The sequence below is a fragment of the Macaca nemestrina genome, unplaced genomic scaffold (genome assembly GCF_043159975.1).
Source record: "Macaca nemestrina isolate mMacNem1 unplaced genomic scaffold, mMacNem.hap1 Scaffold_74, whole genome shotgun sequence".
Classification (NCBI taxonomy): Eukaryota; Metazoa; Chordata; class Mammalia; order Primates; family Cercopithecidae; genus Macaca; species Macaca nemestrina.
Genome location: NW_027257865.1, coordinates 151,423 through 165,766, shown reverse-complemented (window position 1 = coordinate 165,766; position 14,344 = coordinate 151,423). Strand labels below are relative to the sequence as shown.

Here is a 14,344-nt window from a genome sequence, read left to right as displayed (position 1 = left end):
ATAGGGCAGTGCACCTGCAGCAGAGCATGTACGTGCACGTTCAGGCTAAACAGGTGTAGGAGAGAAGAAAATCACCTACAATTAGTCACTTAAAATGCCACACACCCAACCCTTGAGACCCTAGCACATAGAGCAGTAGTGGTCTTGGAAATGGCAGGTGTGCTGAAGTCTGATTTTCTCACTTAGCTTTTCCAGCAGCGTTTTCCTCATCTCTAAGCTGGGGCTAACAACTGCCACGCGTAGATTTGTGCATGGAACCGTGCGTGTAAAGTGGGGTAGCCCCCAGGACCTAGGAAGGACTCGTGGTCAGTGTCGGTGGTCATGCGTGCTGTACGGGTCCCCCAGGAAGATGATTGCTACAGATAACTCCCTCCGTTCAATGTCACTGAATGTAAAAGGTGGGACATTGGCTTCTGATGTGTCTGGTTTGCTGTAGGCCACGCTGCACCCCATGGTTCCTGAGCCCTGAGCTGAAGTACGTCCTGCTGCATCGCCTGTGTCGCTTTTGCTGTGTCACTTAGAGCTCCTGCCCTGGGAAACTTCCTCGCGCCTGACGAGCACCACAGTTTGCAGCAAGACCTGTCCAAAGCGTGGACTGCGAGAGCCCCGCTGTGGTCCTCTCCTCTCCATGTTGGGAGCGACTTTGTGGGGTTTGTCGGCCCTTCTCTCAGGTGTCCTGTGTCTCATGGATCAGCCGACGAGCCCCGTCTGGAGTAGCACTCTGCAAAACGCTGCCGGCCACCCAGATCTCCTAGCGCAGAGTGAGGCCACATCTGCAGACTTGACCGCACAGAGTCCCGAGGCATTCGGCAAGAAGGGGAGTGGGATGTGTGTGAGATCCCACTGCGGAAGCCGGCTCTGCTCCGTACTCTGCGTGCGGGGTGCCTGATGTTCAGACCTGCTGTGTCTATCGGGGGCCATGGCGGGGTGGTGGGAGTGGGGGCAGGGAGCAGCGTGGATGGATCCAGGAAAGGACTTAGTTGAATCCCAGCTGCCCACATACCTGTTGCTGGTCTTGGACAAGGTCCCTAGTTTCTCTGGGCTTTCGGTTTGATTGTAAGACTAGGACGCCGCCCTAGTCTGAAGATGTCGGTGTGTGCGGGAATGCCTGGCGCAGTCACCATGGGTTTTCCTTCAGCCTCCTCCGTGCCCCTCCCTGGGTCAATCAGTATCCATGCGTGCCACAAGTAAATTACAGTCCCTCCGAAAACCAGTTGACCCGAGTTTTATGGTCGAGCATGGTGAGTGTCCTTGCCAGGAAATGCCACTAGATGTCTTGGGCCTGCTCCTCTACCTCCACAGCAATCCCCGGAACAGGCTGGTTCAGGACGTGGGAGGTGGGAGTCGGTGTTGTACCTAGGACAGGCTGAAGTCAAAGGCTCATTTGCTCTGTGAGGGGTGATCAGGATGACACATCAAGTGGAGCCCCATGGCTGACCCTGGAGGTGGACGGTCGGGTCGGATTGGCTGCCCTCCAGCACGTGTTTCGAGTGATGCCTTCCCTGGGTTACGCAGCCCTGATCTGTAGGGCACAACTTCCCAGCTCCAGCCAATCTGGTCTTGCCGTCTCCTTCCAAGAAGGTAGGTGCGGCGCAGTTGCCTTTAAGCGGCTCCTTCTGGACACCGCAGGGCAGCAGCAAGCAAGCATGGGCGACTTTTTTCTTACGTTGACCACAATACGCGGGGCCAGCTTTGCACGATCCCATTCAGCATCACACGTGTGCATCGGCCACTCACCTGTCCATCTGCCACAGACAGGCTTGGACAGGACCATTGAGTGGCCTTTACGGCAAAGAGCCTAAAGGGCTCACAGGAAACCTGGACCCAGCGCAATGGTAACAGCGCAGCAATACCTGTCATTGATCAAGGGGTATTCTGGGCCCGACATGGTGTTAAGTGATCCAGTTCGGTTAGCACTCTTAGAATTAACCCCCTTTTGCCTATCAGGAAATCGAAGACGGAGGGCATTAACGCCAGGGAGCAGGGAGTAAGGGGACACACAGAGGGGCTGAGGGGCTGGGCATTCTGAGCCCACGGATCTGCCCACAGGCCCCGGCTGCACGGGCACCAGGGCTGCTGCTCTGGAGGGGATGAGGAGCTCTGGGGAAAAGATGGAGCCTGACGTGGGTAAGATTTGGATATTTTCAGAAGAGATTTTCAGCCTGGAATGAGTGTGTAAGTGACTGAATCGGAGTGATGAGCCAGATAGCCCGGCTGCGGGAGCTCCCCTGTGGGGTGAGGGAGGAAGGCCTTGGGGGCGTGTGGCTGAGCAGAGGCGCTGGGTCGCCAGGAGCCGCCGCGGGTTTGGAAAGGGGGAGAAACGCAGCGCCCTGCACTGCAAGGGCACCGAGACGTGGTTGTGGTTCTTCCTGACCGTGACAGGCACAAATGGTGCTGATGGTGGAATGCACGGAGTTTGCCTTCAGAGAACTCCTGCTGTCTTTTAAAACCTGGGCCTCTCATTTAAACTTGGTGGCCTCAGGTGAATGGTCAGAAACAGTTTCTGATGAAGTTGCAGAGACTGTGCATGGCCTCTGATTGTGCACATCCTGTGATTGTGTATAGTCTCTGATTGTGGCCTCTGGCCTCTTTGTGGCCTCTGATTGTGTGGGTCTCTGTGTGTGGTCTCTGATTGTGTGTGGTCTCTGATTGTGTGTGGTCTCTGATTGTGCTCAGTCTCGGATTGTGCTCAGTCTCGGATTGTGCGCGGCCTCTGATTGTGTGCGGCCTCTGATTGTGGGTTGTGTGAGTTTCCCGGGATTAAGTAGATGAGCCTCGTGCTGGAGCAGGTGTGCCTTGTGTTGGGCATGTGGATAAAGAAGTTTAACCCATCCCCTCTTTGAGAATGGCAGGGCAGTAACAAAGGCGGTTGATTTATACATGGCCATCCTCGTGAGGTGAGGACCTGAAAGGTTTACTGCTTTCCCGGAAAGCTGCTCTGGGCGTCACCATCACTGATCATGGACAGCAGCTCAGAAGCCCCCTTAAGGTGCAGGGAGGGACCGGCGCTGGTCCTGTCTGTGCCCAGGCTGCTGGTCACCCTGATGGCCAGGCGATGGCTGCCTGTGCACGAAGCTGGGGTTAGAGTGAATTTGGGCAGTGTCGGCTTTGATTTAGGTCAAGACTGATCAGTCTTCCTAAAATACTAGCCATGAAAGCTTTCATAGATTGTAGTTCTTTGGGAGATTTATATGTGGTTTTTAAAGCACAGGGCCCATGGCCAGTGTTGAATTACATTTTGTTCAGTGTAACTGACAGGACACTGGACCTGAGTCTCAGGCCTGCCACAGGGTTCAGGGAGCTTCAGAGAGGGAGATGTTTGTGCTCAAGTTTTCGCAGATGGGATGGGACATGGGCATGGGGCTGGAATGCTCTCAACTTCAATCTTCAGTCATCGGTATCACCTGTGCACACGCATATCATTTTCAAAGATGGACAAGCTTTTGGGAAATATCTGAAGACTTTTCCAGTTTTGAAAGAAGCCGGGATGACACTGGAAACGTCAGGTGTCTTGGCTGCTGATCAGGTCCATCACCACGCACATGGTCCCTAACCTGGCCCACCTCTGATCATGCACAGCGGGTGACGAGGTCCATAACCTCACACTTCTGTGCACAGCAGGTGACCAGGTCCCTAACCTCAAAAGCTTCTGATTGGGTGCAGCTGGTGACCAGGTCTGTAACTTCGCATGGCTCTGATTGTGCAGAGCTGGTGACCAGGTCACTAACCACCCACACCTCTATTCATACCCAGCGGGTGACCGGGTCCATCACCTCACACCTCTGATTGTGCATAGCAGGTGACCAGGTCTGGAACCTTGCACACCTCTGATCGTGCACAACGGGCGACTAGGTCCATGACCTCACGCCTCTCTGCACAGTGGGTGACCAGGTCCATAACCTCACACCTCTGATCGTGCACAGCTGGTGGGCGCAGGACCCACTTCAGTGAGGGGCTGACTTCCCAGGTGTGAAGGGGGAATGTTGTGTGGCTCGCTAAGCCCCTCCATGCTTTGGGGGCTCCAGGCTGTGGCCGGCAAGTAGGAGGTTGTCCCAGGAGGCTGCTGTGTGTGGGGGAGGGAGGAGGCAACTGCAGGGTGGTGTGGTGGTCCCCGTGCCACTGATTTCAGGTTAAAATAGAATGTGGACCTCTTTTTACCATAGTTTTTAATTACTCCGCTAGTTTGTGTTGCTGTCTCTTGCTATGAAGTCCACAGTCTGATGTCTCTGTGGTCCCCATGTTTCCCTTCTGCTTGTGTTACCCGATCCTGTGGGTCAGCTGAGGAAACCACTCTCCACGCCTCATCTGGAGTGGTCTCGAGCTGGGTGTGCTGGTCTCCTTGTGGGCTAAAGCGTTCTTCTGTTACTGTTTTCTCTGTTTTTTGACCAAATTTAGCAGACTTGTGTATGATGCAAACACTTTAAAAAATGTCTTTTGCCTTTATGAAAAAAACACCTGCATTGCTTTAAAATGAACCTTTCCTGTGTCTCCATCCTTCCTCACAGATTGCTCTGTGTTAGAAACTCGGTGGTGTGTGCGCTTCATGGCCTCATTCCATCAAGCACTGTAACCTCTGATTGCAAAAGTGACTACACTCAAGGCAAAAAACTTCGCAAATGTTGGAAATAATGAACAAAAACAATATATTGTTCTCTTGTCACCCTGAAATGGCTACTCTTAATATTTTGATGTAGTTCTTTGAATTCTTTTTAAGTAAAGTTGCTTCTAACACAAGCACTTTGATTATATTGATCAAATTATATTCAGGAAATAAGGAGAAAGTAAAAAGAATATCCAGTTTGGGGCAAAAAGGAAGACGACATAGAAAGAGGCTGTAAAACTCCCTGCAACTTGAAAAGCTGGGTTGTGGTGGATGTGGTTTTGTTTTTACTGTGAGAGACCACAGGATTCTTCTTGGCACTGAAGGGCAATAAGATAATACCCTGTGTGTGTTCTGGTGGCCGTATAAACCGAGCCGCATGTCCTCTTTCGAAGCAGAGAAAGCATGAGGTTTGAGGTAGTGGTTTGGTAACTTTTGGAAAGTCTGTTTGTAGGACTGCACTGCAGAGATTAGGTCAGTCTGAATTAGAATCGAATGATCTGTTCAGGCCTTGGGAGCTTTCTACACCGGGTGTACGCCTGTTCTGGATGTGGTGTAGAAGGAACAGGACTGGGAGGGTTTCTTGCTTCCCAGTCATAGAAATGCCTGCAATTATCACTGTTTGTTGTTTCTCGGGAAGCTATTTTGGGAAGGAAGTGTACGTTCCAAGGCTGCTGGTTGGCCTTTCATCACCCTGGGGGTCTTGGTGTGGGTCACGGGAGCTGTGACTGCTCACGCGTGCAGCTCTGTCTCTCTCGCTGCCGCGCCGGTAGACAGCTGGTCACCAACACAGTGTGTGTCCCAGTGGCCTTTGAGAAGAATTCTCTACATCATTTTTATACAAGGTCCTTTTTCCTTTCAATGTCAACATCGTGCCTTCTAGCCAAGCGATATGTTCTTGCAGAAACAGGAAGTGTGGCCCAAGTGAGAAATGAGGGAATTGATCCATAACTGCTATCAGTTTTTATAGAGTTGAGCCATTGTAATTTATACACAAACATGTTAAATCTGTAGAAGTGAGTCACGGTGCCAGACCCTCACAAATGCCGAATGTCTACGTGGGACCTCTCTTCTATCGGGTCCACATCACAAGAAGAAAAGTCGCTCAAATGCAGGACGGAGTGGACGTGAATCTCCGAAAACTCCATGAATCAGAGTGACTGCTTTCCCAATTGCTGGTCTCCCCATTTGAGGTTGTGAGATTCCCGTTCTGAAGCTCCTTCAATTTCCCAGCATCCATTTCACTCCTTCATGGAGATAACAGACTCACACTGATACCTTGTTCTCAGATTTTCTAATTAGAAAAAGCACATATTTCACAAGAATTGTCCAGCTAACTCACTCCTTAGCCTGGGGTAAGCCACATACCTCTTTTCTCTTTAAAATACTCACCTTTCAGAACTCTTGGTAAATAAGAATAGGAAGGTACCATGACTTTGGCCACAAGCAGTATTATGTATAATGTGCAAGTGAGTGCCTTGAGAGCCATGGTTGCTAAAAACAAATTTTCTCAGAAGAGAAAAATGTAAGCAGTTCTTTACATGATCGTTAATTTTGTTTTGCCTAAATAAAATCTTGTCGTTGTACAGGGATACAGGACGTTGCTGAGTATTGACCGGGGCGAGTGAGTCCTGCTGCCCCACTGTGGGATCCTGAATATCGACAGGGGTGAGTGGGTCCTGCTGCCCCACTGTGTGTGACAAGCCCTTTGTTTCTGGCCGGGAAATGTCCTGGCTCTTTCAGTGCATTGGGGTGGTGCTGGCCCCCTTTGTTAGTTTGCATGCGAGGCAAAATCTCACGCCTTTCACTCTTGTTGACATACAGATGCCAAAGCTTTGAACAAATTCTTACTAAATCAAACCCAGAAATATGTAAAAGGGATAAGAATACCATGAACACTTAGAGTTTGTTCTCATGATCTGTAGTTTTGCATTGCACATTTGGCTCATCATTCAAAAATCAATGTAATTCACCACATTAACAAAAAATAAAGCAGAAAACCCATTTTATCCTCCCGGTAGACACTGGAAAACATCTGTTGAAATTTAATAGTCCTTATACGAATTTCCTATCACATCAGGAACAGAAGGGAACTTTCTCCATTTGATAAAGGCCACTCCTGAAAAACAAGAGCTGACCCCCCTCCTCGGTGGTGGCAGCCGGGGAGCTCTGCCCACAGTCAGGGGTGTCGGGAGCATGGCCATTCTCCGTGCTTCAGGTTCGCATGGTGCACACTGGGGCCCTCGTCCGTGAAGTTAGTTAGGAGAACTAAAAGGCATAAAGACTTGGAAGCAGGGGGAGATGCTTGATGTACAGAAGACACAGGGCCTTATTTAGAACATTTTAGGAAATGTACAAACAACCAGAAATGGTGTGAATTTTGCAAGCATGCAAGATGGACTCTTCGCAACAGATGTATACAGATGCCCAGTGGCCCATGAGAGGTGCTCACCAGGGAGTCATTGGGTAAGTACAACTTAAACCCACGAGGTTCCCCTTCACAAGAGTGGAGAAGGGAGGACAGTAGCAGGTGCTGGTGAAGATATGACAGACTGGATCTCAGACTGATGGAGACTTAAAATGGCACAGCCACTTCAGCAAATGTGGCAGTTTCTTTAAAAATGTGTACACTTACCATATGGCCCAGCAGGTATGCTGTAGACGTTCACCAAGGAGAGCAGAAAATGTGTGTCCTTGTAAAAGAATGCACATTATCTCCAGAGTAAATTGTCATAGCCAAGAACTGGAAACAACATAAATCTCTCTCATCTGGAGAAACATGAGCAAATTCTGATATAATCATACATTGTCCTTGTTCCCAGCAGGAAAAACGTACAAAATGCTGAAACCAAAACAGACAACGGGGATGAGTTCCAGGAGCCTTGAACTGAGCAGAGAGTGAACACCACGCCGCGGAGTCCATGTGACAATGGAGAATCTATGCGAGTCTCGGGTGACGGAAGAGCGCCAAGAACACTCCTCGAGAATGAACAGTGGCTGTCTCTTGAGGGCTGGGATTGACTGGGAGGGGACTTGTGGGAACTTTGATGCAAAAGATTTGATTAGGGTAATAGATTTCCATTTATCGAAATGTGCCAAGTGTACTCAAGATCTGAACATTTCACTGTGTATACTTTGTACTCCCTACCTTCCAAAAAAACAATGAAAAAATAATTACAAATGAGCACTGAACTCGATAGATTTTTCACCGTGGTATTAGATAGCAATTCTGAAAGCATTTCTGTATCTCCAGACTTAAGCAAATAAGCTTAATAAATCAGTGAATATATTGAGTGCTGCAGGTGCCAGGTTTCTTTCTTGGTAAGAGGTAGAAATAAGAAAAGGCCAAAGCCTGGAATGGATCACGTGGGATTAGGTTGCAGCAGGAGGTACAAGTATCAGCTGGTGGCTCCCGACAGATGTAGACAGGGATAGAAGTGCCTGTGGATGGGTGTGGGTGCACATGCGTGTACATGCGTGTGTGTGTTCTACTTGCCGGCAATGCCCAGCAGCACCCGGTGCCCACTCTTAGCTTCCAAACTCCGTTCTTCACTAGAAGGAGCCCTGGTCTAAGGGCTGGGGAATCCGGTGTCAAATCTGGGACCAGTTGAGCAACAGAACAAACCATTGTAACTATGAATCATAACCCACGAAGCCAGACTCCGTGAGTATATATGGACATATGTAAATGAATGCTGAAAGATAAAATTATTTTTCAGTGAATATGGAAGATCTAATGATTTAGAAGGAATGACAGGAAATCAGTGGATGCTAAAACTAGTAGTGGAGAATTCATGGAAAACAGAATATGCACATAGTGTCAGGGTGTCTCCTCCCAAATCTTAATTTCAACGCGAGAAGTAGCATCTTTGCTTTGGAGGCACTTAAGCACCACCTTCACTGAGTTGCCGATGTTAACATTGTCACGTAAGACAGACTTCTGCGGTGTCCCTGCTAAAATGCATACTCCTGAGTCTAGTCCGGAAGATACCAAAATAAAGGACAAGCTGTGAAATAACTGACCTGTATTCTTTAACATTTCCAATTTCAGGAAACACAAAACGTGAGAAACTTGGATGCTGGACGGGTAAAAATCACATGACAAATCAATTCATCATCCTGGATTGGATCGTAGAAGAAGACAAAGTAAGAAAATTATGGAGACAGTTGACAGCATTTGAAAGTGAACTTTGTATATGACAGTTAAATTTCCGGATCTTGAGGAAAGTGAATGTGAGAGCATATCCTTGTGTTTAGGAAATACATTGAAACATTTAGGTATGGAAGGATATATAGTATCTGATATTTATTTTCATTTGACTTAGAAAATTCATGGGGGAGGGGGGAAAGCAGTGATGTAAGATAGGAGCAGTTGGGCCTAAGTTGAGCCTGGTAAGTTATGTGGGAATTCACTACGCTGGTCTTGCAGATTTTCTGTGTCTTTGAAATTACATCCAAAAAGTTTAAAACGGAGAATATGCAAAACAAAAAGCGATTTGTGGAAGTGAGTGGACTGTCACCTCATTGATCCCTTCAGTTTTCGGCCATGAGCCAAGTCAGTCACATAATGGTTTTTGACCTGGGAATTAGAAATAGTGGCCAGATGACCAGGCTCTTTATCTAGTTAGGGAGAGAAGTGTGCACAAAGGCTGACAAGACCAAGCAGTGCGATGAGCTGCTTGTGGGCATGATGCTGAGGGTCTGGGTCCTGTCTCAGGTGGCAGCTTGGGGGTTTTAAGCCAGAAAGCCACGTCTGATTCTCTTTCAGTGGGATCATTCTCGCAGCTTCAGAGAAAACTGCCCCAACTCGTCTTCACTCACGCTGGCCATTTTTGGTGGTGGTGGTTTTATTCTGCTAACACCGTTCTCACTGACAGTTTAGGGCCTTTGAGCGGATTTTTGCCTGTGTCTCGAAGATTCTCGTCTTGACAGCCGGTATGTTTCATTCCTGTTGTTCTGATTCTGTGTTAAGAGGGTTCTTCCCTGGCTTCACAGTTTGGAGTTGCTGCTGCATCTGTCTCTGCTTTAATTCTCTAGCCCATCTATCACTTGTCTCATCCCTTAAGAAGTGGCCTGCGTGAGATGCCATGAGACTGTCTGCCTTATCACCACTGCGACCCCAACCCGTAGGGACTTACAGAGAAGGCATTCAGTGAATGTGTGGAATTAATGTAATGGGTTAATAGCCACAAAATGTCTTAATGGTTGTTTTAGTCCATTTCCATGCTGCTGATAAAGACATACCCGAAACTGGGAAGAAAAAGATTTAGTTGGCGTTGCGGTTCCGCATGGCTGGGGAGGCCTCAGAATCATGGTGGGAGGCGAAAGGCACTTCTTACATGTCAGCAGCAAGAGAAAACGAGGTAGAAGCAAAAGCGGAAACCCCGATAAGCCATCAGATCTCATGAGACTTATTCACTATCACGAGAATAGCACAGGAAAGACGGGACCCAGTGATTCAGTTACCTCTCCCTAAGTCCCTCCCACGACACATGGGGATTCTGGGATGTAGAATTCAAGTTGAGATTTGGGTGGGGACACAGCCAAACCATATCCATAGCCAACACAGTCCTGGCCCATGGCCGGTGTTGAGCTGAGCTGCGACCGTGGCTGTGTGAGTTGGGGTGCGAGGCGTGCACACGCCTCTCAACGGTACAGTGAAAGGATTTGGAGGCTCAAACGTGTGACCTACAAAGAATCTCCAAAGATCAAGGTGCATTCACCCTAAAAAGAAAAATCTCAGTGCAGTTTACACCCAGTGTTTGCTTGCGGATATGGATTCTACAGTAATAAAATGAATAATTAAAAGTCTGTGAATAAATTTTAATGTCTTTATGGAACTGTAAACACTGATTTTCTTTCCTCACCCACCCATCTGTTGGTGAGTTTCAGAAGGTGGATGAACCATGCTGCGGGGACAGAGAGGAGGGTGCAGCTTGGCCTCTGGGACCTAAGCTGAGAACTGAGTGACTGAGCTCTCTCCATTTCAGACGTCCACACGGAAGCTGTCCAGGCGGCTCTGGCCAGACACAAAGAGCAGAAGATGGCGGTGCCTATGCCTTCCAAACGCAGGTCCCTGGTCGTGTAGACCTCCATGGACGCCTACACCCCTCCAGGTAAGGGACACGCTCCCCGACACTGCCTCCTGAACATGCTGGGCGCCTCAGAATTGACCGCTAGCCCAGAAGTTGGGTTTTTGCCTTCAAAATCATGGTGCAGAAATGCAGATTTTGTGAACCAGAAGTCCGAAAACAGTGCATGAAAAGTAACACTATGTATCTGTATAAATACACATTTTTAACTTTTCATCAAGATTGATACATATGATACATACCAGTAAAATCTCACACAGTTTTATTCATTTAATTCCTTGTAGGGAAAAGGGAAGAGTTTGTAACCCTATGGGTGGAATTGGACTTTTCTTCTGATTAGGCTGTTGCATGCATATTCTCAAATCTTCAGATAAGTGTGCTACATTGTTGGATTGTTTTAGAACAAGCGAATTGGACAGTTTAGGCAGCTACCCGAATCAGGTCATAAACTTTGCCTGCAAGGTGCCAGCTAGTATTTTAGTTCCTGCAGGCCATAAGGTCTCTCACAACCAGTCAACTCTGCCCTCAGCCATGGGTGACAGCAAGTGCGTATGACTGTGTACCAATAAAACTTTATTTACAAGAACAACGGACCAGATTTGGTGCAGGGACCTGCCAACCCCTGATCTAAATTACTGAAGGTAATAGCCAATTTATATTTCTGCTATATAATACTGCTTTTCTTTAATCTTGAATTTTACATAACTACCCCAATTCTCTATTTTCTCTGCCCAAATAATTATAAACTACATTTCATGATCTTCACACCCAAGTAAAGCAGAAAGTTTAGTTATCCAGATACTTGTTAGAGACACGGATTGAACCTATACTATTTGGTGTTTAGTTTCTGTGATTTTGATTCCAACATTATTCATGCCGTTGTTGCAAGCTTGTCTTCTCAAAGGACCTGAATCACCTTACATCCCACGTTGAAGCTACATATCACTTTAAATGACCCAGTATTTTTGCTCCAATACCAAAGAAACTTAAGGTACAATACGAATAGTTGAAAATGTACAACATTTTCGGGAGTATTTTTACTTCTGAAATTTAGCTTAGTCTTGGCAAGCAGTGAGACAGAAGGACGTGCTTCAGATCAGAGCTGAGGTCAAACGTACGTCCACATTACTACAGGCAGCTCCTGAGTTTCACCTTTACATACCTTTACAAATGAAGGTACTGGAATTTAAAGGACAGAACTTAGAGTGCATCATTTTGGGTTTTCGTTGCTTTTTGTTTTGAGACAAGGTCTTGCTCTGTCACCAAGGTTGGAATTCAGCATCATGATGGCAGCTCTTGGCTCACTGCAGCTGTGACCACCTGGGCTCACGCGGTCCTCCCACTTCAACCTCAAGCAGCTGGGACCACAGATGCTCGACACCACACCCAGCTAATTTTTAAGTGTTTGTAGAGACAGGGTGTTCCTATGTTGTTTCTGTTTCTCATTGACACATAACGTGTTCTTCATCTAAAGAACGCAGTGCCAGCCAGGCAAGGGAGTGAATGCCATGCTAGCAAGTTGTTGACAAGGGAGCCCTTTCTGCCAACGTGCTCCCTTGGGCTCCTCCCTTTCCTTATTTTAATATTAAGCCACAGCACATAATGAAGGACTGGGCACGATAGCTCATGCCTATAACTCCAGTAATTTGGGAACCCAGGGCAGGTGTATGGCTTGAGCCCAAGGGTTCAAGGTCAGCCTGGACAACATGGCAAAATGTACAGAAATGCCTTTTGTACATCTTGTCTTCACCAAAAGTACAAAAAATTAGCTGAGCCCGGTGGTGTGCACCTGTAGTCCCAGCTACTTGGGAGGCTGAGGTGGGAGAATCACTTGAGCCCGGGAGGCAGAGGTTGCTGTCAGCTGAGATGGCACCACTGCACTCCAGCCGGGGCAACAGAGCAAGACCCCCATCTCAATTAGAAAAAAATAACGATAATAAATGCAGACTCTTTAAAAATGATTAGGCCAGGCATGGTGGCTCATGCCTCTAACCTCAGCAGTTTGGGAAGCCAAGGCAGGCAGATTGCTTGAGTTCCCAGCATTTGAGACTAGCCTGGGCAACATTCCAAAGCCCATCCCTGCAAAACATACAGAAATCAGCCAGGAATGGTGGTGTGTGCCTGTGGTCCCAGCTGCTCGGGAGGCTGGAGTGGGAGGATCAGGGTGCAGTGAGCCATGATCGTGCCACTGCACTCCAGCCTGGGCAACAGAGCAAGACCCTATCTCAAAAATAACATGCTTACTCCTGTTTGTTTAGTTAATGGTTACAATTTGCCAAAACTTATGGCAAAATAATTGTATTTGTATGTGTTCTTTGTGTAACTAACAACATGGACGTAAAATATTTCAAGGGTTGAAATATTTTAAACCAAATTTTTGGCACTAACCAGTATGTAAGGCAACGGGCATTTTTCTTGACCACTTTGTATAAGAGAAAAGACTTTGAAATGGAAGAAACAGTGCGGTTACGGTTATTTGCTTATTTCTCGTATTGAATCCAACCGCTGACAAACGTTACTGGGTCATGTGTGATGAATAACCTCCTTGTACAGATGTCTGCAAAATATAAAAGAATATTATTTGAAATGTTATTTTTGTGAAATATTTGGATTTGACCAACAGTTTTATATAAGCCATAAAGCATCCTTTGTAAATTTTCATCAGGAGTCCTCTTGATACATCATATGGGGCAGTTTTGTAAAATCGTAAATGTCAATATCATAAAAATTTTTTACTCCCAGCCTATTTGTGCTTAGCGATAGTTTGCATGTTTATTACCGTACTTACTTGATCCAAATCTTAGCTGCATTTTCTTACCTATTTTTCTTGGTTGTTGGTAACAGTGGTTAGATCTTACTCAGTTTCATTGCCCTTCAGAGAATGTTCTTGAAGTTTATCTTCTATGAAATGACTGGCTGCTGACCTGGATCCTAGTTTCTGGAGAAACTCTCATTAGGATTGTCGCAACGCTAGTATTCTATGGGTGAAACTTTCCTTTAGTTTCCGAATGTAAAGATAAAAGAATAATTTGCCAAAACTACTTCTAGCCATGATGAGAGAACAGGGACCCAAATCACCCATCTGCCCTAAACAACTGTAAAACTGCACAAAACGAATGAGGTGGCTGTTTTTAGTCTGTGACCACAGCTGTACCAGCCAGAACCTGAGGGCGAGGGCAGGAGAATGAATGAGATGCACCCACAGTACACTTGCCCTCTGGAGAACACCTGCAGACCGTGGTGCCGAGAGTTCAGGTGTGGGCGGAGTATGGCCATCCTACCACATCCAGAAGGCGGAGCTCGGAGAGAGCTCAGGTGTGGCGGAGCATGGCCACCCTACCACGTCCAGGAGGGGGAGATCAGAGAGAGCTCAGGTGTGGCGGAGCATGGCCATCCTACCATGTCCGGGAGGGGGAGATCAGAGAGAGCTCAGGTGTGGCGGAGCATGGCCGTCCTACCATGTCCGGGAGGGGGAGATCAGAGAGAGCTCAGGTGTGGGCGGAGCATGGCCATCTTACCACGTCCAGGATGGGGAGACCCAAGTGGGTGCAGGATGGGAGCTCTCCACAGATTCACACCAACAGCGAATCCAACCAAGCCTGCCCATGTCACGATGACCCAGCCGTGCCTGTGCTAACTGCTAAAACAAGAG

At 47.5% G+C, this 14,344-nt stretch overlaps 1 protein-coding gene and 1 long non-coding RNA gene across 14 annotated transcripts in view; one reads left to right on the top strand and one right to left on the bottom strand.

Annotated features, from left to right (window-relative positions):
* The window catches only part of LOC139361621 (disco-interacting protein 2 homolog C-like), a 247,810-nt gene that overhangs the window by 150,487 nt on the left and 82,979 nt on the right, over positions 1-14,344 (top strand). For 6 of the 13 annotated variants that reach the window (XM_071090247.1, XM_071090245.1, XM_071090246.1 and 3 more), the window contains 4 exons: positions 6,190-6,268; positions 7,426-8,746; positions 9,369-9,726; positions 10,591-10,716. In XM_071090247.1, coding sequence (XP_070946348.1) covers positions 10,695-10,716 — 22 coding nt within the window. In that variant the 5' untranslated portion in view covers positions 6,190-6,268; positions 7,426-8,746; positions 9,369-9,726; positions 10,591-10,694. Of the gene's footprint in view, positions 1-6,189; positions 6,269-7,422; positions 8,747-9,368; positions 9,727-10,515; positions 10,717-14,344 lie in introns of those variants that run through there. The other 7 variants (XM_071090250.1, XM_071090249.1, XM_071090251.1 and 4 more) reach the window with 7 other exon arrangements.
* LOC139361623 (uncharacterized) lies at positions 10,728-14,033 on the bottom strand. Its single transcript, XR_011619202.1, has 3 exons — positions 13,511-14,033; positions 13,081-13,249; positions 10,728-10,800 (listed from the first exon to the last, which is right to left on the bottom strand). It is a non-coding gene; the product is annotated as an uncharacterized lncRNA (long non-coding RNA).